The sequence below is a fragment of the Rhipicephalus microplus genome, chromosome X (genome assembly GCF_043290135.1).
Source record: "Rhipicephalus microplus isolate Deutch F79 chromosome X, USDA_Rmic, whole genome shotgun sequence".
In the NCBI taxonomy this organism is placed as follows: domain Eukaryota; kingdom Metazoa; phylum Arthropoda; class Arachnida; order Ixodida; family Ixodidae; genus Rhipicephalus; species Rhipicephalus microplus.
In genome coordinates this window covers 206,789,595-206,816,051 of record NC_134710.1, presented here as the reverse complement: position 1 = coordinate 206,816,051, position 26,457 = coordinate 206,789,595, and the positions used below count along the sequence as shown (strand labels likewise).

Here is a 26,457-nt window from a genome sequence, read left to right as displayed (position 1 = left end):
GTTTTCGACAGTTTCTTTCATTTGTACGGTTGTCATGAAGATCTCCCGGAAATCAAAATTTCTATGCGTGATCTGGCCGCATTGAAAAAAAAAAAACAGCTCAATCCGCTCCGGGCTTTTCGAACCTACCCCATTTTATTATAAATGAGTTGAAGAGGCGTTCGTCTAAACGTACAGTAGAATCTCAGTTATGCGAAACTGCAGCAGATACGAATTTGGGAAATCCCCCAGCCAAATTTTACTATGCATTGGACCTAAATTCAAATGTTCCGAACACATTTTCTAATCGCGGTGGGTGATACCTTTAGTACGGAAACCGTTGAACGAAGGCCGAGAGCAGGGTACTCGAAGCTTCGAAAGTATGTGTGCGAACGGCACACGCACTGTCTTCTACAGTGCGTGTGATTGTCGTAGCCACTACCGCTGTGGGCGAAACCGCGGTCTCACTTGACACAATCATGTATGGCAACGATGTAACTGACGGAACCCCGAAAGTTTGCACCTAAAATGTGGCAGATGCAATCGTAGATGGCATAAAACAACTTAGTTTTGAAGGCACGTGCGCAGCCATGCGCACTAGGATTGTAAAGATTCTAAAACCGCAGTCGAGCTCCGAGGGCATGAAGTGATAGGTTAGCTCTTTTGTTTTCACATCTATTCAAATAAATCACCGGTGATCGACACATTGTTTTGTCGATTTTGGCATGTTAAATTTGTTTCTTGTGAACCCAGCCCTTTCTAGTAGTTAGTCCAGCCACTCAACATTCAGAATCAATTTGAATTTGCCCGTTTTGGCAACATAGTGATTTTCGAAAGATGTTTGCGCGAACCAGTGCGCATACGTTGTTGAAAAACGCACTAGGCTAGTGAACTTGACAAAAATGCATGCCCCTTCTGATTATGCTTCAGTAGCATCAGAGGTCTATAGTCAAAAGAACAATTGCAAGCCAAATATTGAATTAAATAGTCAGCTTTGCAATTGAGCAGTGTTGAGCAGTACTAATATCTGGAAATTTATGCCAGCTATTCAATAAAAAGTTGTTGCTGGGATTCAGGCAGAATTTATTCCACAAAAAAATATTACCGAAGGTCCGTCGCATGTTTTAAGTATCGAGTTGGCCTTCCCAGTCGGTTTCCAGCAGCTTTGGTTTTGCTTGTATTGTTATATCAGACACAGGGTCACATTTAGCGTAACTAGTCGCTCCTATGGCGTCATCATCAGGCCCGTATGGGCACGCATCAGCGCTGCAAAACACATGCACCACTCGAAACTGTCTTGCAACCCAACCTTAACTAATTGAGGATGAGCTTAGAGTCCGTGGATTACAGAACCCCAACTTCAAGTCTTGGGGGGACGAGGTTTTGTGCCAGCCTGAGACATCCACAGTCATTCATGGGATTGTTTTCTTTACGGCCTAAAGTTGTCTTCTACGCTGCAAGTGCGTAGACACTGATCTTTGGGCACAATCTTATAGCTACTCTGGTTACTTATGAGGTCCTCACTTCACTGGGGCACAGTGTGCTGGCGCCGGATGCAGAGCTTGTCCTAACAACAAGGAGGCCACCGAGGCACATCTTGGCCCTGACTACAGAGCAGTGCGAAACGTTTTATAACTTCACGCTATACGTTCGTTTTTTAATACGATGTACAAAATACTAAGAAATATGCTTGCATGCATATATAGGAACGCCAACCTATGCTGAGTAAGGTGGCTCATGGAAAGTCGTTACGCTAGACGAAATAGCAAATTTCATTGGACATCTGGTATATAGAGGTATTACTGACATCACTAGTATCCATCTATACTTGAACAACTGGAGGATTTTGTTGCAAAAAAACAAAAACTTACTGAGAAAAGTGTATGAGTTCAACTGTGCCCCAACAACCAAGCAGTGCTTCACAGCATGGAAGGAGAAACGAAGCAGCACCTTGGTTTCGATGTTCTTTCTCTATGTGAATAGAAATATTTCCTATAACAATTATTATTGTTTATACTGTTTTTGGATCATTTATCTTCAAAATGTAGTATATTCTGAATTTTCTTTGTTTCGAATATTTTTGCATTTATACTCTTTTTATTGCACTGTTTACCAGCTGGCAACCAAAAATTATACACTTTTCACATTTTTATTCATTATAAAATATTTGCGGTGCTCTATAAAATATAATTTTTTAAAATCATCATCATCATCATCAGCCTGACTATGTCTACTGCAGGACAAAGGCCTCTCCCATGTTCTGCCAGTTAACCCGGTCCTGTGCTTGCTGCTGCCAATTTATACCCGCAAACTTCTTAATCTCATTCTGCCCACCTAACCTTCTGTCTCCCCCTAACCCGCTTCCCTTCTCTGGGAATCCAGTTAGTTACCCTTAATGACCAGCGGTTATCCTGTCTACGCGCTACATGCCCGGCCCATGTCCATTTCCTCTTCTTTATTTCAACTATGATATCCTTAACCCCCGTTTGTCCCCTAATCCACTCTGCTCTTTTCTTGTCTCTTAAGGTTACACCTACCATTTTTCTTTCCATTGCTTGCTGCGTCGTCCTCAATTTAAGCTGAACCCTCTTTGTAAGTCTCCAGGTTTCTGCTCCGTAGCTAAGTACCGGCAAGATACAGCTGTTAAATATCTTCCTCTTGAGGGATAGTGGCAATCTACCTGTCATAATTTGAGAGTGCTTGCCGAATGTGCTCCACCCCATTCTTATTCTTCTAGTTACTTCAATCTCGTGGTTCAGCTCTGCTGTTATTACCTGCCCTAAGTAGACATAGTCTTTTACAACTACCAGTGCACTATTACCTATCTCGAAGCGCTGCTCCTTTCCGAGGTTGTTGTCCATTACTTTCTTTTTCTGCAGATTAATTTTAAGACCCACCTTTCTGCTCTCCCTGTTCAACTCTGTAATCATGAGTTGCAATTCGTCCCCTGAGTTACTCAGCAATGCAATGTCATCGGCGAAGCGCAGGTTACTAAGGTATTCTTCATTAACTCTTATCCCTAACTGCTCCCATTCTAGGCTTCTGAAAACCTCCTGTAAGCACGCGGTAAATAGCATTGGGGAGATTGTGTCCCCCTGCCTTACACCCTTCTTGATTGGTATTCTGTTGCTTTCTTTATGAAGCACTATGGTAGCAGTTGATCCCCAGTAGATTTCTTCCAGAATGTTTATATATACTTCATCTATGCCCTAATTCCGCAGTGTCTGCATGACGGCTGATATTTCTACTGAATCAAACGCCTTCTCGTAATCTATGAAGGCTATGTATATTGGTTGGTTATACTCTGACAAGAAGGCACTTTCGTCCTTATGTCGCAATAAAATAGGTACAACTAGGTGACTGAATAACTCACGTGTTCATGGTACATCCAGCTCTGCTTACCACGAGTGCCTCAAGGGAGGAAGAAGTGGTAGAACTGCAAAGATATATGTGGGTAATTGGTTAGCCAAGGTCTGTCTTCAAAGAGGTTTATAACTTGCACGTGAGCAGAGCAGAACCATACGGAATGAAGAGAGGCTACATCAAGATGTTTCATCACCTCTTCAATGAAATTTTCAACATATTGATTATCTGGAAATGGCTCAAAGGAGATGAAAAGACAGCGGACCACTTCGATTTGCGCAACTCGGCATCCAAGGTTCCTATCTTATTCCTGTACAGTAGAACAAAAACTCAAGTGATAGGGGTGTTCTAGTGAGTCTTCTCTTCCTGTAAATCACAGCTTGATACAAAAATGACATGAACATTGGAAAAAAAAAATTTGTGGTGATGGTCACATTCTAGCGAAGACCGAACATAAGTGTGCCCAGCATTGCTGCATTGTGTTTTGCCACTGAAAAGCCAAGTACAGTAAAACCCCGTTAATTCGGACTTCACAGGACCAGAGAGAATGCCCGAATTAACGGAGGGTACGAATTATCGCGAGTACCAACAAAACTCTTGAAAAATGTCTCCTACACCATCAGACTTTTGTCTTAAAAAAGTCTGTGATCGCGGTTTGCTTCACGCACGCAATGTGCGACGAAGTCACAATTTTGTGAAAATCCTGCAGGTGGCTTAGTCCGCGCACACTATCCGAGGAAAGCATGCATATGTCCTCCAATACGGCCAACCCATGCGCAGCCTCCTTCATAGTGTGGCGTGGACGCTCATCAGCATCACTTACATCCTCGTCAGCTGATTCCCCTTCGCCGTCCAAGACTTCGAGGACGATATCGCTGTCGGTCATTGTGCCTGCCACGGCAACATTGCTGTCAATTGCGAAGTAATTGCCCAGGGCCACATCAGCTGCCATGATGCTCACATAGCGGCCGTCTTGCTCTTCGCCGTTTTCCTCATCGGCCGCCACACCCGGATCACGAAGCTGCTATGCCTAAAGCAGTTTGCGACTACTGCAGGCGGTGTGTTGTTCTACACGTATGTTAGCATGTGGATTGCGCTTAGCAGGCTTACTTCATACTGCTTGCCTGACTTCATGCAGAGCAACATCCACTCGAGTACCTGCCGTCGATAGCGGCTTTTCACAAACTGTATGATTTCCTGGTCAATCGGCTGCAGGGAAGTCGTTGTGTTCGAAGGCAGGAATAACAGGTCAATGTTCTCAAGCCCGGACACCTTCGTGCGCGCACTACAGTTGTCTAGCACGAACAACACCTTCTGAGCCTTGGCCGCAAACCGGCGGTCGAGCTGGTGCAGCCAGGTTTGAAAGAGTTCGGCAGTCATCCAAGCTTTTCTGATGAACAGGTAGTCGACAGGCAGCTGCTTAATGTTCTTAAAACTGGCTTCGCAGCCTTCCCAATCACCAGCAGCGGCAGCCGCTCTGTGCCGGTAATGTTAGCAGCCAGAAGAACTGTCATGCGCTCTTTACTTCGTTTTCCATCGACGCACGGCTTCTCCTTAAACGCGATTGTCTTGTCAGGCAGAGCCTTATAGAACAGCGCTGTCTCATCAGCGTTGAAAATGTTGCATGAAAAATGTTGTACGTAGAAAGGCGCACGGATAGTCCAGACCACCAGTTGTGCACAACACTTTCGTCAACTGCACCTCTTTCACCACACACGTTGCGGAGCACCAGCCCATGTCGCTTCTTGAAGCGGTTGAACCAGCCTTCCGATGCATTGAAGGATTCCATGTTCATGATCCCCGCAAACTTTTCTGCTTGTGCGCAGGTAAGGGGGTCGCTCAAGGGCAAACACGCATCGCGCGGAGCTGCACTCCAGCGCAACAGCGCTTCTTCTAGCTTGGGATACGCTGCCGTGCTAAGCCTCTTTCTTTGGTCCCCAACATGTCCCCGTCATACACTTGCATAATCTGCTCTTCGTTCTTCACGTAAGGGCTCAGTGTGCTTTTCTTCACATTGAACTTTTCTTCACATTAAACTTTTTCATCACTTCTTTTCAAGATGCTCCCGCTTGCAACACCTTCAATCTTTTCACCTTCGCAGCCAAATCCTTTGCTTCGTATTTCGCCCTCTTCGCTGCGGGAGTTGGGGAGGTTGGGGCCACAGAAGACGGAGGGGAAGCCATCCCGGCGTCGCTCGCGTGGTGGTCACGCATGCACGCACGAAGTAGACAACACAAACACACACAGAAAAAATGCACGGTGATAAAAACGAAATAAAAATCAGTGAATTTTTCAAAAAACAGCAAACAGTGAGACTGCAGATGGCACTGATCATGAACAGATAAATAATTTAAAGCACACTAGAGCTGAGCAATCCAACTCAACCTTCACGAAACGTGTTCGACGCGCAAGAAAAAAAGAAAGGCCAATCCGTAGGTTGCTCGTTGCTGTAGCGATGCACTGCCTTCCATTTTGGTTGTTTTAACCACCATGTGTATTTTTCTTTTTTTTCTTTTGGGGGGAAGGGGGGGGAAATGCCTTTGAGATGTACTACCCATGGACGAAGTTTTGAATCTCAGAGGCCGCAATCCGATCCCAAAGTTGCCTAGGTGCACTGTCGATTTGGCCGGCAGAATCCGCTGCTGCTTTTCCGTCGGGACTCGACCACAGTCGGGCGTTCGAATTAACCGAAGTGCGGCCAAATTTGTCTTAATGAAAGTTTTCAGTCATAGAACAATGTACATTTTCAACAGCACCAGATGCCGTGGTCGAATTAACCGATATTTCGAATTAACGGGGTAGAATTAACGAGATTTCACTGTAGTTCTAAGGTCTGTGCAATGTATCGCAATGTCCTCGATGTTTCAAATCTTTCCACAAAGCTTATAGTGTTTACTGAGACCACTTATATTGCACAATGACGCTGCAAGGAAAATTGTTTTAGCTGTCAAATGTGTAGTGTGTTTTTCGTTCTCGCTCTCTTTTTTCGATCTGTTTAGATTTGTTCTCAGAAAAAAATGGTCTGATCTCCTCATGAAATAATTAGTATTGTTCTTTTTCACTCAATGCATTCATTTCTCATTTACTTAGATTGTGTGTTTATACTTCATTACATATTCCTTTTTCAGCAAATCTCTTCGAAGTGCAAGTGTCACTCTTGTGAAACATGTTTGTGGCATAATAGCATCTTTTCCTCATATGAGGGAACACTAAAACACGTCATATTGTGGGTGGGGGGGGGGGGGTATTTTTTCTTATAGTTTTGCGTATGTTTGGACTATCTGAGCAAAAGCAAGAATTAATTTTTTTTACTGCTCAATATTTATTCACGCATAAGAGTGGGTAATGTCAATCCATGCAAGAAAAATATCTTGTCTCCTTCAGAGCTGCAAGTGAGCTGTCTGGAAGAAGTCGAGAGAATGATGAGAGGTTTCCCCACAGAAGCCTTCGTGAAGTAAGTACTGTCACTACTACATTGTTTTTTGTGGGAGCCTATTTGATGTTCAGCCAAAATTCGCAGCGGTTGTAACTAAGTATCTTCAGTTTCAGAGCAGGAGAGAAGATGTATTGAGGTTTCAGTTCTGGAACAATTGTGCAGTGTCCCACACATAGATCAAACCTACCAGCTGCATTGTGGTAGATGGGCAATGTGTTGCCAAGTGGCTCAATGGCAAAAAATTTAGCACCCCATGCACGTGGCAGCAGAAAGCATGCCTAACATGAAGACATACTAGGTCTTGCAATGCAGCTTCACTGCTCTGAAAGTTTTCAGCCAACTAAAAATTGTTGATAATTGATTAAGCTTAACATCCCAAAACCATGGTGGGATTGTGTGAGAGGCCATAGTGGAAGGTTTCGCAAATTTGAGCTACCTAGGGCTCTTAACGTGCATCTAAATCAAAGTACATGGGCCTCAAGCATTTTCGGCTCCATCAAAAATGCAGCCGCCATAGCCGGGATTCAATTCCACAGCCTGCAACTCAGCAGTCGAGCATCATAACCACTAGACCACCAAGCAGGTCTTTAAAAAAATTTCTTCTCTCTCTTTGTATATACACCGCCTTTATTCGCACAGTGAATGCACTTTTTTTCTCGAAAAATTGGAGCGAAGTTAAGGGGTGCATGTATTACGCGGGGTAAATTTGATATAAACTTTTTCGGGAGGAGCAGAAGATAAGGTAATGCAAAAAAAAAGCTTAGGTTGCTTAGCCTTTCACAATTGACACGTGCGTACACTGTTTGGAAACAGCTTCTTTGTTACTTTTTACTCATCTTCGGTGGTTGATGGTGCTATCTTCTGCAAACTGTCCCCAGGCTGCCCTCGCACGCCATAAAAGCGTTTTGCGGCTATCTTTTCTTGCAATCATTTAACTGCAACAGTGATATCTGCTGTGATCTCGAGGGGCTCCCAAAAGCGTGTGCTACGACGCACTTTGCAAACTTCATGGCAACTTTGCACGACAACAGTGACGACGTCGTTAACATTGTAGCAAGTAACCAATGCTGCAGGAAGCTACCCCCGAAGCTGATTAATAAACATAAGGTATCCGATGTAAGAAGGTATAACATGGAGAGAATTTAACACACTCTGAAGAACGGAGGAAGCGTGAAAGCAGTGAAGAGGAAACTTGGGATAGGCAAAAAATCAGATGTATGCTCTAAGGGACAAGAAAGGCAAAACAACTACCTATATGGATAGGATAGTTTTTTAATAATAGTGGAGGGGTTCTACAGAGATCTGTATAGTAGTAATTGTAATGTAAGAACTAGCAGTAACCCAAATGACATCCCACCAGTAATGACAGAAGTCTAAAAAGCCTTGGAGAGCATGCAAAGTTACAAAGCTGCTGCTGAGGATCAGGTAACATCAGATCTGCTGAAAGATGGAGGACAGATTGTGTTAAAAAAAAATAGCCATCCAATTTACAAGGTGTCTTCTGACAGGAAGAGTACCAGAATCTTGGAAGAATGCTAACATAATCCTAATACATGAATAAGGAGATGACAAGGACATGAAGAATTACAGGCTGATCAGCTTGCTCTCCGTCGTATACAAGCTATCTACAAAGGTGATTGCTAACAGAATTAAAGCAATATTAGAATTCAATCAATCAAAGGAACAAGCAGGATTTTAAACAGGCTACTCAACAATCGACCACATTTATATTATCAATAAGGTAATAGAGAAATGCTCAGAATACAGCCAACCACTATACATAGCCTTCATAGATCACGAGAAGGCATTTGATTCTGTAGAAATATCAGCAGTCAGGTAGACACTGCGGAATCAGAGCGTGGACGAAGCATATAGAAACATCCTGGAAGAAATCTACAGGGGATCAACTGCCACCATAGTGCTCCATAAAAACAAACAACAAAATACCAATCAAAAAGGGTGTAAAGCAGGCAAATACAATCTCCCCAATGCTATTTACCGCGTGCTTACAGGAGGTTTTCAGAGGCCTACAGTGGGAAGAGTCGGGGATGAGAGTCAATGGAGAGTAGCTTAGTAACCTGCGCTTTGCCGATGACATTGCGTTGCTGAGTAACTCGGGGGACAAATTGCAACTCATGATTACGAAGTTGGACAAGGAGAGCAGAAAGGTAGGTCTTAAAATTAATCTGCAGAAAACGAAAGTAATGTACAACAACCTCGGAAGAGAACAACGCTTTGAGATAAGTAATAGTGCACTGGAAGTTGTAAAAGACTATGTCTACTTAGGACAGGTAATAACCATGGAGCCGTACCACGAGATTGAAGTAACTAGAAGAATAAGAATAGTGTGGAGCACATTTGGCAAGCACTCTCAAATGATGACAGGTAGATTGCCACTATCCCTCAAAAGGAAGGTATATAGCAGCTGCATCTTGCCGTTACTTAGCTACGGAGCAGAGACCTGGAGACTTACAAAGAGGGTTTGGCTTAAATTAAGGACGATGCAGCGAGCAATGGAAAGAAAAGTGGGTGTAACCTTAAGAGTCAAGAAGAGAGCAGAGTGGATCAGGGAACAAACCAGGGTTATGGATATCATAGTTGAAATCAAAAAGAGGAAATGGACACGAGCCGGGCATGTAGCATGCTGACAGGGTTGTAGTTAGCAGAAAAATACTAATAATTAACAGATATGAAGTTTGAAACTTTCTAATTGGACGTTTTGCAAACCGATCTACAACTTTTTCATAGAAGTTTTTTATCCGCCTTTGCTCCTTCAAAAGTTAGTTAATTAAACATATTTTATTAAATAATTTTTTGAACACGAAAAAAAGTCTAACTCTAGGCAACGGTCAGCAACATGCATTTGGTTGTGTCGTAATTGCATGCGTCGGCATATTTTTAAACTCTGGCTAAAGATAGCTGGGGTACCCTATATACAGTCGCCGACCGATTTTCCGGACTCCAAAAATTCGGACTTGTTGGATATTCCGGACTTCATAAATGCACCGTCAGGGATCCCATAGAGCTAATGCATTGTTTCGACCGATTTTTCGGGCGAATTTGCCCCTGAAATTTCGATTTTTCGGACTAAATCGCTCGTTTTGTGCCACCAAGGAGGATACGTAAAACTTGCTGGAGTGGAAGGGGCGTTGTGCGAGTGAAGCCAGCCGCCGCCATCTTGCCAGTGGCAAAAAGCGTGCTCAGCGCCCTCGCGAGCTGCTGATTTCGTCCGTTCTTGTTTCACCTTGTCGGCATGTAAAGACAAATGGTTTACAATGGTTGCCTCTTGCGTCGTTTACAGATGTGCCAACAGGTTGAAAAAAGGTTGTGGCCTCACATTCCACCTGTACGTACACGAAAACGTCTTCGACATAGCCATTCCGCGCTCGTTACTAAAAGGAGCTATAGCTGACGCGATCTAAGCGTGCAAAACATAGCAGTCCGGATTTGTTTTACAGGTTTACGAAAGATCCCGTAATGCGGAGCCTCTGGGAGTGGGCCGTTCGCCGTGAGAAGTAGAATGCGAAAGACTGAGATCATTTAGCTCTGTGCACTTCGCACCAGAGTGCTTTGACCACCTCTTTGACATTGAAGGCAGGCATGTGAAATGGGGTTATGAAGTGGCATTGAAGGCACTTCAACGTGAAGAAGGGTTGTGGCTTGGAAACAAACTTACGAAAGTCCACGGCCAATGCGAAAAGCAAGAAAATGAAGGTATGATATGCTGTACAACTGATCGAGTGCCTCAGTTGCCGACGCTTTGGACTTCTGCGAACAAAAGGTAAAGCTGCCGCAATTTAAGGGTGCCAGCACAATATCTACGTTTATTACAACTTTTGATGGCTTGTTTGACATCTTAAACTCCTGGAACCCGCTGGCAAGGTCGTACAAAGCGCCCCTTCGGCAGGGGAACGAAGTATTCTGGAAGTTGTTGTTTTTTTTGTGTGTTTGGAGACTCGAGCGTACATAAACGGGCAGTGACAGAAGGACTGAAAAAAAACGGATTTATTGGTTTTTGGATACGCATGGCAAGCACGGAAAGAATGTTTGACAGACTTGTCAGCCAGGGTCAGCTGAAATATTTACTGACACAAAAACTCTGTCAAGACTATGCCGAAAACTTCTTTGAATCAATACGTGGATGAGGCGGCCATAACAACAACCCAACAGCTTCGCAGTTTATGGCTGCATACAAGCGTCTATTGGTTCAGACGGAAGTCACGTCTTCAAGTTCTGGACACTGCTCCCAAGATGTTCTCTCCGTATTGAATGCAACGACTCCTGCAGCCATGGTAGATCCAGAAGCAATCTCACTGACATGCGCAAGGCCCCAGTCCTGCAGCCCGATGACCACGACAATACTCATCGCATTGACTAGCCCGAAAGCTTTTCTGCTTTTGTCGGTTCCGTGGTGCCATACATAAAAGGCTTCATTGTTCGAAAGGTCGAACTGCAACTACCTGTGAAGAGTGCATAGCAGTTATGCACTCAGATGAGCTGACACCTTTAATTAAATGTAAGAGGCGAGGTGGTCTTGTTTCACCATCGCGAGATGTCATTAGCCCCTGTAAAGAAGTCGAGGACTGAGGCGGCTACAGGCTGAATGTGATTCCATCACAATGGTGAAGTCAAGAGCAAAACACCTCATCCTGAAAGTTCTATGAGCTTCCTCCGAGAATAACTGGTTCCATAAACTAGAGCAGCACGTCATAGACTTTGATACGCTTGATAATCAGGTTTACAGTTTGTGCAGGCATATCGCCGAACAATACGTAAAAGTTAGGATACAACACATGACGAAGAAAAAAAAAGAGAATCGGTCAAAAGTAAGGTGGGACCACTTTTGACAAGGGCAATAATTTTCAACCACCAGTAGGGCACCTATGTTTTCGACTATGTGTTTGCTTTAGGCATCGCTATTTGATGCATATGCACTTTAATTGAGTTCTCTACATGCCACTTGGCTGCGTACAAGTCGCAATAAACATTTACAACCAGAATTACTTGCTTTAGTTGCTTTATAAACACACGAGACACTTCACCCGCAGCACGATGAAGCATAAATTTGCAGCGCTCGGCTCTTTTCTGCCACTGGCAACGTGGCCGCCGCACGCTCGGCGTGGCTTCACTCTCTCCCGTAGCGGCGCATAGGCGGCTTCCACTCCAGCAAGTTTTATGTATCCTCCTTGTGTGCCACGCCCCAAGCCATTGTGAACGCCGCCATGTTGGATTTTTCGTCGGCTTGGCTAAGCTTGGTCTTCAGATGCCTTTCCTGCCTCCGAGATTGGAATGCTCACGCCATATTTTAAGTTTCAGAGGCCGTGTTTGCTTTTTAAAAGACGCGGTGATGGATGCCGTTTTTTCGTCTTCGGTCAGCACTATCGTCATCACATCACACGGGGAGGAGACGAAAGAAGGATTCTTTTATTGTCGTTGCAGCTTTTTTCAGTCGCCATTCTGCACGTGATGTGTCGCGTAGCGTCGAGACGTTGTGTGCTTCGCAGCGGCTATTTGCGGCATCGAATTTTGTGTTATCAGTGCCATGGCTCCGCTATCTGTGCCATCGCGGGAGCCAGGTGGTGTGAAGAAGCGTGGGAAGTATACGACCCTGACGATGGAGAAGAAAGCGGCCATAATCAAGCTAATAGAGAGTGGATGTTCGCAGCTAGATGTCGCCGGATAACGGTCGACGCTGGATGGCGGTCGGTGGCGGAGATCGCCAACGCGGTGACAATTTTGTCGAGCGTTTACGGCGACGATGTCACCTTGGCGCAAATACGGGCAAACCAAATTGCCTTAAAGCGTAGTTTGAGGCAAGGCAGCATCAAGGACTTTTTTAAACCTGCCTGATGCAATAAACTTTAAATTTTTGGCGAAAACGAATTTTTCGGACTGTTCGATTTTTCGTACTTTTTTTCGGTCCCCGCCAGGTCCGAAAAATCGGTCGGCGACTGTATATACAGTTGCCATCAAAGTTTTATGGCAGTCCTAAGCATGCATTCTTATCATATGTATGTAGTAACACTCAGAAAGACTTGAAGCAAAAATATCATGGGGAATATTATTTGTTGTGGTAAGGCTCTCTCTCTCTCTTTTTTGCATTGTTTTCTGTGGGTGGTTGGGAAATGAATTTTTGTTGCTGTTGTTGTGGCCAAAATTTATTTGTTTCAGTGCTTTTTATAATGGGATTCAGCTGTATTTTTTAAAATCATTTTGATTTTGTAATTGAAAGAGGGGGGGGGGGGGTATTCTCTGGCCAGGATGAAGCAGACTAGGAGGATGTTTTTTTTTTTTTTTTTCATTTTCCATGGGGCGTAAAAAATTACCGTGAAGGTAAGGTCAAAGAGTCAAGCTTATAAAATGAGAAATGGTATTTCGTAGGGCTGGACACTTTTCTTATAATACTGATGTGTACAGTTAGTTGAAATTGAAGATGTGCGTATAAAACAGTTTCACCTTTTTCGCACCTGCGTATCTCTTGCAATCTAAACATGGACATAAAATTACCACATGTGTGTGCTTCTGTGGGCATGCATTGAGGCTGAAGTGCCAGCCAGCCTAAATGTGTGCATGTGTTCTCGTAACAGTATGAGCGGGAGGTGGCCCAGCTGAAACGGCTGATGGGCCAGCTGCAGCGCAAGCTCAGTCTAGCCGAGACCCAGCTACAACAGCAGCAGCAACACCCACTCTCGGCAACACTTGGTGGTGAGAGCACAGAGGAGCAGCAGCAGCGTCGACAGGAGAAGGACTTGCAGATGAAGAGCATCATCACCAGGTACATACACAGTTGCCTGTACATTTGCTAGAAGTAAGCTGCGCCTGCAGCTTTTACTGCAAGTAAAGCTCTGAGCTTACGATTCTGTGTTAGCTTTGCTCGTTTTTCCGTCCACACAACCTTTTGCTGCGCAGTCATCATCAAGCCCTTCACTTTCATCTTCCCTTCCACCCAACATTACCATTTTTATATTTGCAAAGTGCAGGATATTCTGAGGGGAAAAGGGGGGCAAATTAGAATATTTTGTTTTCAACTTTTTGCAAGACTGTTTCTCTTGCAGTATTTTCTCACGTCATCCCTCTCTTAAACAGGGTAATATAGTTACTGATACAAGCTAAAGTTTGTTCATATATATATTTGTGTAACAAAAATGGTTTTTTTACATTGCTGTATTATGTTGCAACATGTATGAAACCAAGTTATTAATGAGCATAAGAATTTAACAACTCAGTACACCTTATTTAGTCTGGTAGAGCAGTGGTTCTCAAATGGGGGTCCGCGAAACCATTTCTATGATCCGCGAAACTCTCACCCGCATTTTTCTTTAAGCGTGACTATGCCACACATTGATAAACTGTCCAAAATGAAGTGATGTGGCACATTTATTTCATGTTTTTTGGTAGCAATAAAACGTAGAGTTGTGCAAATATTCGAATAATAATATTCAAATAGTAGAGTATTCACTTCAATTGGAATTTAAATTATTAAAAATTTCGAAGTATTCGCAATGAACAGATATGTGTATATTAATCCGCATGTAACGGCTTGTAAAAGTAGTTTTGCTGCAGTGTCGGAGTGCTAAACCATGAAAGCACCCATTTAGGGGAAATCCGCTTCGCCGCAAAGCCCCCCTGCAAATTTAAAGGAGCCCTGCAACATTTTTTTAGCATAGTCGGAAAACGCTCCCGATCGGTAGTCGAGGCTTCCGAGAATACGCGAGCCAAATATTATGGCGCAGCACGTGACCTGCGATTCACAGTAAATTCTCAAAGCCAGCCAAAAATTGCTCTTTTCTCTCGGCAAATTACACCACAAGCTCAGAAATCACTCATCAAAGCTATTGCATCAGCCAGATTTAACATGGCTCACTTGGTCATCACTGGAACTGCAGCGGGAGGCTGCGGCATGTCTAGGCGTGTGGGCGCGATCACACTGAAAAGCTGCGTAATTTAAGAAAAAAAGAAAAAAAATGAGGTGCTCAAGGTCACAAGGTGCGTGTGGCGTATTTTCTTTCGCCGTGCCATTCCTCCCTGCTTAGCTTCCAGCTATTTCGTCAGGACGAAAAGAGAGAATTAGATTGCAGCGTGTGACTAATTTTCGGAACTCCGCCACTTCTGAAAATTTTGCGGTGGTAAATTTTTGAGGCAACAAGCTTCTTTACTGGCTCCTTGGCTACTTGAAAAAGTGTTGCAGGGCCCCTTTAAATTAACATGTTATTCTCAAATTAATTTATAAATTTATTAAGCTTAAAAGCTTATGACAATTTATATGCTTTAAGTATAATGAAATTTAAAATTTTACCTATTTTACAGGTTATCATTCGCATCCTACTGAAACTCATATCCCGCTACTACTCAAAGTTGTTTCGACTTCCTGTGAAAGAAAAAAAAAAAAGACATTTGCATAGAGGCTTTATTTCAATATAAAAATATATTGTGCTGGTTAGTTAGGTCATGATAAATATGCCAATTTTTCTTTTTATGTCATATATACTATTGAAATTCAATTCAAAATTTTTAGACAAAAATCACTATTTGCTTCGAATCCGTTTTGAAACCTAAAATGCTCTATTCGCACAAGCCTAATAAAAGGCATCTGTTTCACGCTTCAGTTGTATTAATTTACCTACGTACCCCCCTCCCGCTTCTCCTTCGTCTGCTCCGCTGCAAGGGGTCTCCCATCACTTCCACCAGTCCCCAAGGGGTCCCCAACACATCCATGGCTGAGAACCACTGTGGTAGAGAATAAAAAATAAACTTAAAGCATGGGTGCTTAGAGGCATGGGTGCAGTTTCATGTATTCCTGATATGTGGCACTTGCCAAACATTAAAAGTTGAAAAACGGGCGCATTTTAAGCATACAGGCAATGTACGTTTTTGATCCTAAACGGCCGCACCACTCAGCGCACACACCTGCACACATGTGGTACATAAATCGTCCGGGCATGGCATGACCATAAACAGTGCGCTTCAAGCAAATCACTTGGGATTGTTTGTACCACATCGTAGTAAATACCACATTTCAGTGAAGTGGTGCAGGTTTTTGTTCATTACTGGATCGCTGTACAAATGGCATACATACGTGCATCGAAAAGAGCTGGATAAGTTGTCGGCCTTGACACTAGGTTCCTCGTTGGTTTCGAAATGCCTTTTCATCACCACCACAATTTTTTTCACATCAAAAGGAAAAAAAGGCCTTGTAGTCTGTACTTTATGCTACATGTACTGTAGCTTCACACTTATTTCTCTGTTAGTAGTGGCAGCAAGCATAACATTCTACTTATTGTCTAGTTCAAATCCATGCTACCAGTTAGTGTATAATTGTGCCGAATTTTCGGGCAATTACGCTTTAGTAAGGTTTTACTATATCGCAGTGAAGAAAACTAATAGCATGGAGCATTATTGCTCAGTAAAGCATGCTACTTGCATCATTTGTTATTAAAAAAAGGGGGGCATCGCCATGCTTTTTGAAGAATAAGAAAGCTAGTCTAGTACATTAATTTCATGAGAAGGCATTGATTAAACAAGAACACACTTGAACCTCATTATAACAAAGTTGCATATTACGTAAAATTAAGTTCACTGTTTCCAAAAATTTGTTGAAAAGGTTTAATCCTACCACTTTGTTTATTGCAAGACTTCTCACTTTTCACTTACCTCGTTACATTTTATTATTCTGGGTTCGTTGTATCAAGGTTTTAGTGTAGTACTAAAGTAACATTTACTTGTTAGCATGAAATTGGAGAATGTAACTTGCAAATTGCTCCTCTTCGTCATCTCAAGAGTCCGAGACGCAGCAAATTTTTGCATAAGCATCACATGTATGCATATATTGTACTTCTAATTATCAATATATTGAATAATTTTACCACTCCCTTTGAGCTCACTATATCTGCGTCCAAATGTATCTTTTTCTTGTTTAATGTCGTCATATTTGTGTTGATACATATGTGTGATTCAAAGAACTGTTTTTTAAAGAAGTATACTTCCTGGGTGCGCAGGGAACATTTAAGAAGGAAGATAGAGTAGAGAGATGGGACAGAGCGCACACTTACAATCAATTTTATTGCACAAATGGCGAGAATATTCAGTCCAGCCCGCTTGTAACGAACCTGAGCGTGACACGGCATTTGTTCGCTGTATCCCAAAGCTCGTAGTAAATGAAACACATCTGTTAAAAAAAGTTGCGAGTGAAAACACAAACTTTTTTGCCCCAAAACGTCCGTGATACACGTGTTTCGAAGAGCAGAAGCGATAAGGGTGGTCTCGAGTTCATTTAAAACGGCAGAGTGCTCGTTCGCCGAGGCCCGTGGCATAAGCTGCATGAGACACTGGCTCCAAAGTATCGTCATTCTCGCAATCCTATTCCTCCCAATCGCTCTCGCCACGTACTTCATTCACAATGCCCCAATCCGTGCACGGTTCCGCAGTGTCGGCATTATCATCGGCCTTAATTAAACCATCGCAACAGATGTCCCACCCGCTCTCCCAGGTTGGAGTCGACGGCGCGCTGCCACAAATCGCCGCCGCAGTTCGCAAGCTTCAGGCTCGGCATCGCGCCCAACGTCGACGAAGTTGCCCTCGCGAAAACAGTTTCGCGCGCATGGAGTCGTCACCGCCGCACACGAAATATTCACCATCTCCACAGCTGAATACTGCGACGCCCGAAGCGACAAGTTAGCGGCCAGGTGGTCAACAGCTATGAGCAAGCGCTCCGCAACGCAGCACCTAACGCACGGATTACGCTCAAGCCAAGCAGTCACACTTTCGATGTTTCGCTGAGCGGCAGGAAAAAGCGTGCTAGTCCTCCGGTCGGCCATCATGACCACACACGCACACCAAGAGCGAGCAAGACGCGCACACGCAACACACATGCCAGAACACTTGGAACAGCTCTGGGCCCGTTTCCAGTCAGAAAACAAAACTAATTCGAGCCAGCGTGGCGGGCAAGGAGTTGCGATAAAAAGAGGGGAGGATGCGGCGGGAGGGCGACCTTGAAAACAAAAACACACGGGAAAGAGGCAGGTTGGGTAGCTTGCTTGAAAGGTCCGCGAAACTCGCACGTAGCAAAAAAACTTGGAAAGAGTGCCTGCGCGCGCAGAAGCATAGTCGCCTGGATCGGTGCGTGCGGCGGTGTTCAAAGAATCGGCGGCCGTGGTAAAAAAATTCTTTTGCTGTGCCGGCGGGTTTGTACAGCCTCACAAACTTCTATATTTCGCGATTCGTTCCACGCAAATTAACAGCCGTTCTCGCGCTTCTGTACGCACGCGGAAGGCATGCTGAGCCCAGTGGGAAGTGAGCAAGAACAAGTCCTAAACTTGAAACGAATCGCAAATTATCAGAGCCGGTGGGGTAGCGTACGCACGTGCACTAGACGGAAACTATCGGATACAGTCGGTGGCCGATGATGTTGGCAAATGATCTGGTCACTCCAGGCCGACGACGCCAATGACAGTACCAGCGACCAAAAAAAAAAGGGTAGATGGCCGACCGGTCTTCAAAAGATCGTTGGCACTGTGGAAACACGGGCCTTGTCTGGCGATGCGGGGTGCTCAGAGTAGCGGGGGGACAAAGGACGGAGGGGTGCGTAACAAAAAGCAGTCGGGGCATGGAGGAAGAAAACATCTTTCCTTCCTCCATGGGTTGGGGAGAGCGGCAACTAGAGGGTCGCGGAGGCAGGGTTGGCGTTTAACAACAGAATGTATGGGCATCTCGCCGATGCCTGATCAGTGGTCAAAATTGGTTTCCCGGATAGTCTGCAGACCGCTGACTCCGTTCGCTGTAACCGGTCAGGGCGCTCAGAGACGGTCGTTGTAAGTGTGATATAGTGCCATTGAACCAATGTATATTTTCACGGTCATGCGGATATTTTTTTTTTTTTTTTTTTTTAAGCGAAAGCTCGTTTTAAGTGGGGCCGTTATATGTGGGCTCGACTGTATATACAGTCAAGAAGGCAAGGAGATCACACACAAAAGAATGGACAAATGATGGTGCATGCGCCAGACCACCTTATTTTAAGCTTGAAATGACTGAACAGGTACTTGTATTCATTATTTGACAGATTGACGGATGGGGCACTTACACACTCAGTTCCTGCTTTGAGAATGAAAAAAGCTTCATATATTTCACGTTCCCTCTTGTCCTTATATCTTGCCATTACTTGGCAGTCATCGAAATTCCCATCAAAAAAGCGGACATCAAGTTACTCCCGTCTGACAAGAAAGGAGGATTTGTCTTAGTTCCAAAACCACTCTATGAAGAAAAGGTGGTAGCAGCCTTTTCAGGGAACATCAGAGAACTGCCAAAAGTAGCTGCAGTCAAAGTTAAGTGAAAAGCTGAGAAGCTGCACGAAATAGCGGCGCTCACTAGATTGGCCCTGTCGGTGATGATGTGCAAAGGTACAAACCTCCGTTTCTTGTTCACGGACAAGACCCACAAGAAACTGTGCCCTTTTCGGATCATCGTATTGGAGCATGACTCCTGGCTAAAACTTGTTGGAAAGTATCTACAAATGCATATTACAGCCCTGACCATTGAAGATTCGTTCATCGTAAGAAAACCCCAGGACGTCTCAGACTTTCTACATGATAGGTGTCCCCAAAGTGCTTGTGCTTTCTCCGTGGACCTTAAGGACTTATTTTATTCCCTACCTCAGGACATTCTGTGCGAGGAGGTGAAAGAGTGCATCCAGCGATATGGTGAGAATATTTTTTGTAAACTTTATGGAACTGACGTAGATAACTTTCTTGAACTTCCGAACTTCTATTTGCCGTCGACGTTCGTCACGAAAAATGACAAATGGTACATTCGAAGACAGGGCGTGTGTATTGAGTCCTGTTTAGCTCCATTCCTCAGTGACATTTTATTACCTCGTTATGACAAACGCATGCAAGCGAGGCTTGCTGAGACACATACCGTTAAGGTATTCCGCTACATTAATGATTTTTCAGTCTTTTATAGTCCAGAACAGTGTGACACAAGGCAGCACGCGGACGAAATTTTTAGCATTTTTTCTGAGAACATGACTAATCTGCAGCTGATGATGGAGTTCCCTGACAATAACGGACTTAGATTTTTAGACCTGGAGCTTATGTTTCTGCCAGAACACGTGTGCTGGCAATACGCTCCCCGCTCCAAAAAAGCCTGTTACCCTTTAGTTCAGCACACTCTTAGCTTGTTAAGCGAGAAATCGCCAAATCATGTATGATGGCATCATTATCAAGGTCTTGCCATTACCAGGTTCAGAGCAGTTTTGGCAACCAAGTTAAAAGATTTAAGAAAGCAGGCGTTCCTGATCACTTGCTCTCGGGCATAGCAGAATCACTTCTGAATGTATTGAAGCAGGGAAAGAATGAACGGCACCCACCTCAGGACCAGCCAAAGCCTAAAGTGTCTGCCATTCCTTGTGTGCACAAAGTTTCGCACTGCTTAAAAATATTCGTTGAGAAAACTAGGGTAAAGGTTGTCTTCACGGCAAAAGACAAGCTGAGCTCTTTTTGTTAAAGAGTTAACTACGAAGGATCTTTAAGTGTCGGGTGCAATGCGAAGCACGTAAAGATGTTTGTAGAATGTATTATAGGCGTTGTGTATCTGATTTATTTACCATGTGGTCGATACTACATCGGTCACACAGGGCGCTGTCATAAAGATCACCTTAGGGAGCACGCAAATCTAATGCGCGGATCAGTGGGCAGCCACTTGGCGAGTCACTGTGCGAATTGTGGGTGCACCCTGAATTTTGATGAATGCCAAGTAATGGCAAGATATAAGGACAAGAGGGTACGTGAAATACATGAGGCTTTTTTATTCGCAAAGCAGGAACTGAGTGTGTAAGTGCCCCGTCCGTCAATCAGTTGGATAATGAATACAAGTACATGTTCAGTTAAGTTGTCATTTCAAGCTTGGAATAAAGTGGTATGGCGCATGCGCCATCATTTGTTCTTTTTTGTGTATGATCTCCTCGCCTTCTTGACTGCATATGTATTCCCGCCATCTGTGCAATAAAATTGGTTGTAAGTTTGCACTCTGTCCTGTGTCTCTCTGCTTCTATCTTCCTTCTTAAAGATCAAAGACCCATTCTACAGCCTCATGGTTTTGGGTCCCACCTTAATATGCATGTTAATGCTCTCTGTGGTACAATCAAATTAATTGATTTTTTAATCATAACAAGCTCATTTCATGCCAAATGCCCCAACCATTTTGGCGACCATCTTATATGTATTAAAAAAAGAAGTAATGGGGATTAAATGCATTGGAAACAGTAAAACGCTATAATTCTAGCGTAAAACTTTATTCACATGGGACCCTTCCGAATTTTACATGATCTTGTTTGAGTGATGTGTGATAGAAAATTTTTAATGATGGTATTGCTTCTTGTTTAAACACAAAGTTGGGTTACATTTTAGGTGAAGGCATTTTTGTAAGGTGTTCGAAGCTCAATAATATTACTGCAATGTTTCTGCCTTATATTCTTCTAGAAATCTTGCTAAAATATTATATTTTACATTGAAAATATTTGTCAATCACTGAAGTAATAATCTTATGATAAAAAGAAATCGTGAATTAAAAAAAAATGTATTTTTATTCACTTTGAGACAGTTTACACCACATGGTGGTTCTTTTAAAAATGAACGTAACAGCTCAATTGAAAACAAATAATTAGTTATTCATATGTGGCAAGTTTTATCATTATTCTTTTGCTTTAATGAGGAAAATAATTTTCAATGTTTCTCATGGATGAAAGTGCAGAGCTTCTGTGAGAAAGCTGCCATATGAACAAATGGGAAGATAGCCATCAATAGGTAACTTCCAAATTTTTTTTTTTTTTGGAAGCGTCAATGCCACAATCCAACGCTGCGCAGACGCATAGCACGGCTAAGCAGGGACATGGAAGAGCACGCGTTACAGGTATGCAAAACGCAATGGGAAGAGATCTGCAATGGGATGGAGAACCAGCTGGGACGGGCCAAGACGTGGCATCTCCTCCGGCACCTCTTGGATCTGGAGGAGACGAAAACATCGCACGCACATAAGCTTAACAAGTTGCTGCATGACTACAAAGGCACCCACGCGGAATTTCTAGATGACGTGCGAAGCCGTTACTTTCAGTCACGTAGCCCCCTCGCGCACTCGGCATACGCCTGGGAGGGTGAGGGTTGCGGAGCTAGACGAGGACTTCAGCGTTGCAGAGGTGAGGGCGGTGCTGCACAGGCTCAACACAGTCGGCGCCAGGCCCGGACGGGATAACCATCAAAGCGCTACGTAACTTGGACGATGAGTCGATAGAACAACTGACGGCTTACATGAACAAGTGCTGGAATGCGGGCGCTATACCGAACTCGTGGAAAACGCCGCGCATAATTATGATCCCCAAACCGGGCAAACGAGTACAGATTGACAACCTTCGACCGATATCCCTGACGTCCTGCGTTGGTAAGGTCATGGAACATGTGGTTCTCGCTCGCCTTACCAACTACCTCGAGGACCGAAACATGCTCCCACACACGATGCTGGGGTCAGTCGTAACCTTTCCACGCAGGACGTTATGCTTCAACTCAAGCACGATATCGTAGACAATTCCACACGATCCACCAAAGCGATACTCGGGCTCGACCTCAAAAAGGCGTTCGACAACGTTAGCCATGCTGCGATACTTGAAAGTATACGAGCGTTGGGACTGGGCGAGAGAACGTACCACTACGTACGGGATTTTCTTACGGGCTGCCGGGCCCGATTAGCGATCGGCGGACTAGAATCGCAAGACATATACATGGGTTGTACGGGCACGCCGCAGGGCTCCCTAATCTCGCCCATGCTCTTTAACCTCGTGCTTGTCGGATACCACGAAAACTCGCTGAGATAGAAGGCCTCCACCATAGCTTATACGCCGATGATATCACCCTCTGGGTTGCTGAGGGAAATGACAGCCACGTAGAGCAAACGCTGCAGGAAGCCGTCGACGTGGTGCAGGACTTCCTTCGCGACACTGGCCTCGAATGTTCCGCCGCTAAATCGGAGCTCCTGCTCTATAGACCCTCGCGCAGGGGCTGTAAACCCAAGAATGCCGATTCCGCATTCGAGTGCGCATATAGAGAAATTAATGTACGCACTTCAGACGGCGCTGTCATCCCACAAGTTAACACCATTAGGGTACTGGGCTTGCGCCTGTCCGCCAACGGCCACAACGGCGAAACCGTTCGTAGACTAGAGGGCACGGTCAATCAAACAATCCGGTTGCTGAAACGAATAACAAATCGGCATAGCGGAATGAAGGAAAGCAATACCATTCGCCTGGTACATGCTTTCGTTATGAACCATATAACGTACGTCGCCTCCTACCTCAAGGGGCAGGCGACTGAACGCACCAAACTAGATTGTCTCATCCGCAAGGCGTACAAACGCGCAATCTGATTACCGGCCAATACCAGCACGGAAAAATTTCTCGAGCTGGGGTTGCACAATACTCTAGATGAGATAATCGAAGCACACAACATCGCCCAGTACGAACGTCTGGCGAAGACCAGAACTGGTCGACACATCCTCGAGACATTGGGTATCAACTACCATACGCAGCGCGGCGAAAAGGTCGGGATACCCAGACGTATTCGCGAGCGCATCGTCGTTCTGCCATTGCCGAAGAACATGCACCCGACACATCACATCGGTCGGCGCAACAGGCGCTCCCAAGACCTTGAAAAGAAATTCGGCAATAGCAAAGACACAGTTTACGTGGACGCGGCCCGTTACGACTGCCACCGCGGCTTCGCGGTCGCGATCACGGATCATGTAGGAACTTGTGTCACGAGTGCGACGATAGGCACGGAAGAGACGGAGGGGGCCGAAGAAGCTGCCATAGCCCTCGCGATAGCCACCACGGACGCCGAGGTGATAATAGGCGACTCGCAGGCGGCGATACGCAACTACGCCAGCGGCCGGATCTCCCGCAAAGCGGCCCGCATTCTCCAAATTCACGAACGCAACATCTGCCTCAAAAACGACAGTTTCCTCGTATGGACCCCTGCCCACACGGACCCTCCGCTTGCGGGCAACGCGACTGCCCACGCCGCGGCTCGAGGACTTACATGCCGAGCTGGGACGCCTGCCGACAGTCCCGATGTCTCGCACACTTCGACAGCGATGCGGGAATGGACATGGGGGGATCGCATGACCACTTTCAGAGACATCACGCAACACTACAGACTGAACAGATGCAAATATCTACCACCCCACGCCAAACTAAACAAGAAACAGCAGGTTGCCTGGAGACAACTACAGACACACACGTACCCGAATCCGGTGATCCTTCGCCTCTGCTACCCAGGCATTTATACGTCCGACGCGTGTAAGGCGTGCGGAGCCAGAGCGACTGCAGCACATGCTGTGGAAGTGTACCGGTAACGCGCAGCAGTCCTCTACGAACCCAATAGACATGGCGGTCTCGAACCGCGAGGCGCGATGGAAGGCGGTTCTGCTCAGTCACGACCTTGCCAATCAACTGTGGGCCGTCCGGCATGCCCAGGATGCCGCCCGGGTCCAAGGACTCGAGGCCGTCACCTAGGCGCCGGGGTGCTTGTAGCCCCACCCCGCTCAATGACGCCGGACATGGTCAATAAAGTTTTTACTCACTCACTTAAAACAAGAAATTTACTGATTTAACTTGCTGACTTGCCAGAATTGAGCAACCATTTATTTGCTTTTGATTAAGGTGTAAAACTGATTTTTAATAGGACCACGTGGTGTAAATTGCGTCTCGATGTGGACCAAAATGATTTTCTGGAATTAATAGTTTTCTCTCATACATAGTTTTCTCTCATAACATTTACAAACTTGGGTGGTCTGATGGATTACTTATATTCATACATAGTGCTATATTACATCAGAAAAAAATGCAAAGACATAATCCTGGCAAGATTTTTGGAAGCATATAAGGAAGAAAAATTGTAGCAATATTATTCACCTTCAAACACCTTACACAAATGCCGTTGCTTAAATGCGAACCAAATTTGGTGTTGAAATTAGGCACAGTACTATCAGAATAAATTCTCTAACAAACATCATCGAAACCACAATGTGCGAAATTTGGAAGGCTCGACATGACTAAAAAATTTTTTGCTTTCTAAATTATTCTAACAATTCACTTCTTTCACTAAATCAATACACTAAATCCACTTTTTTTTTTTCGAATACATTTGAGATGTTTGTTAAGATTGCTGGGACGTTTGGTGTGGAATAGCCCCACACTGTAAGCCGCTTGTGTGCCTGTTCCAAGTGGAAAATGTTTTTGAGAGCATTGAATGAGCAGTAAGCATCCCCGAATTGGTGCAGGCTAATCACTGTCGAAGACGAGCTACGACGGGAGCAGCGAGAGATGCAGGGCATGATTCGGGCCAAACAGCAGCTGATTGATGCACAAGAGCGTAAGATCCAGACATTGGATGCAGCCAACCAGCGATTGCTGGGAGCTCTTGCTCAGTTACGCCAGCACTATCAAGACCAGGTTCAGCTAGAGCCCCGACTGCTGGCCAATGGTGCTTCCTCGCCGCCACCACCGTCATACAGGAGCAGCTCCTGCTGACAGTGTGTGCCCATCACATTTCACACAAGTGTGCCCTCAAGGAAAGACACATTGTGTGGTCTTTCTGTGCACAAGGCCACACAATGCTCTTACAATGTAGACAATGTGTCCTTACAATGCTCTTGTGGCAGTCTCATCTTTGGTGGCTCACAACAGTTTATGCAATTCGAAGCCGGAAATTTGGAGATTCATTTTGGGTGCTACATAATGCAAGCTTTTGATAAACAGGCCTTTGTGTGTTTGTACAATACAACAGAAGTTATAGTAGTTAACCTACTTGACATGCCAAGCCAGTGGCCAATAGGCTCTACAGCGGTTCTTACTCAATATCTCATTGCTTTGTAATGTGTGTGAGTAGAGGAAATAGAAGTCTATCTTTCTGTACAAACTTGCCCCTGGTTTTCTTTCTCTCTCTCTCTCTTATGTATGATGAAATGATGACAGTGATGCTCGAATCAAAGCACTGCTTCCAGTGTACCAACAGAGACAATGTAGCATTTCACATGACCACTTCACTGTCTATTTTAGCCAGTTTCACATAGATAGCATAAATTGTACAAGGTTGTCTCAGGGCGCTTTTGGCCTCATTTAAGCACTTAGTATAACACTGCAGTGCCTACATTGTAAGTTGTTGAATATGTTTCGCTGTTGTAAACTTGACTAAATGATAGAAAAAAAACTGTTTTTATATCAAGTATTCAGTATTGATGAGCTACATTAATGGACACTACTGATTTTTATTTATTTTTTTATTTAGAATTAGCAATTTCATATGTTCAAAATAATGTTCTTACTGATGTCAGATTTGAAAGGCACTTTGTTCTTTGATGTTCAGCACACATAGGGTACCCATCCTGGGGAAAAAAAAAGTACTTATATGGCATTCTAGTGTAAATCGTTGAGTTTTTGCTAAGCAGTATGAGCAGTGTATAAATTAAGGAAAATTTTGGCTGAATTACCTGTGTGGCCTTCTTTAAATTTGCTTGCAAGGATCGAGATGCCTTATTACCTTCTGCGGCTGAAATGTGGTCTGTGAAGTGGCAACAAATAGGTCTTTGTGCATCATACCAGTATATTGGTAGAAGCAAGTTCATGTCGATTGTGACCTTTT

General features: G+C 44.5%; 1 protein-coding gene across 3 annotated transcripts in view; it reads left to right on the top strand.

Annotated features, from left to right (window-relative positions):
- The window catches only part of raskol (Ras GTPase-activating protein raskol), a 188,093-nt gene extending 162,606 nt beyond the window's left edge, over window positions 1-25,487 (top strand). For all 3 annotated transcript variants that reach the window (XM_037435912.2, XM_037435913.2, XM_037435914.2), the window contains 3 exons: window positions 6,727-6,796; window positions 13,366-13,553; window positions 25,097-25,487. In XM_037435912.2, coding sequence (XP_037291809.2) covers window positions 6,727-6,796; window positions 13,366-13,553; window positions 25,097-25,346 — 508 coding nt within the window. In that variant the 3' untranslated portion in view covers window positions 25,347-25,487. The remainder of the gene's footprint in view (window positions 1-6,726; window positions 6,797-13,365; window positions 13,554-25,096) is intronic.
- Window positions 25,488-26,457: the final 970 nt, after the last annotated feature.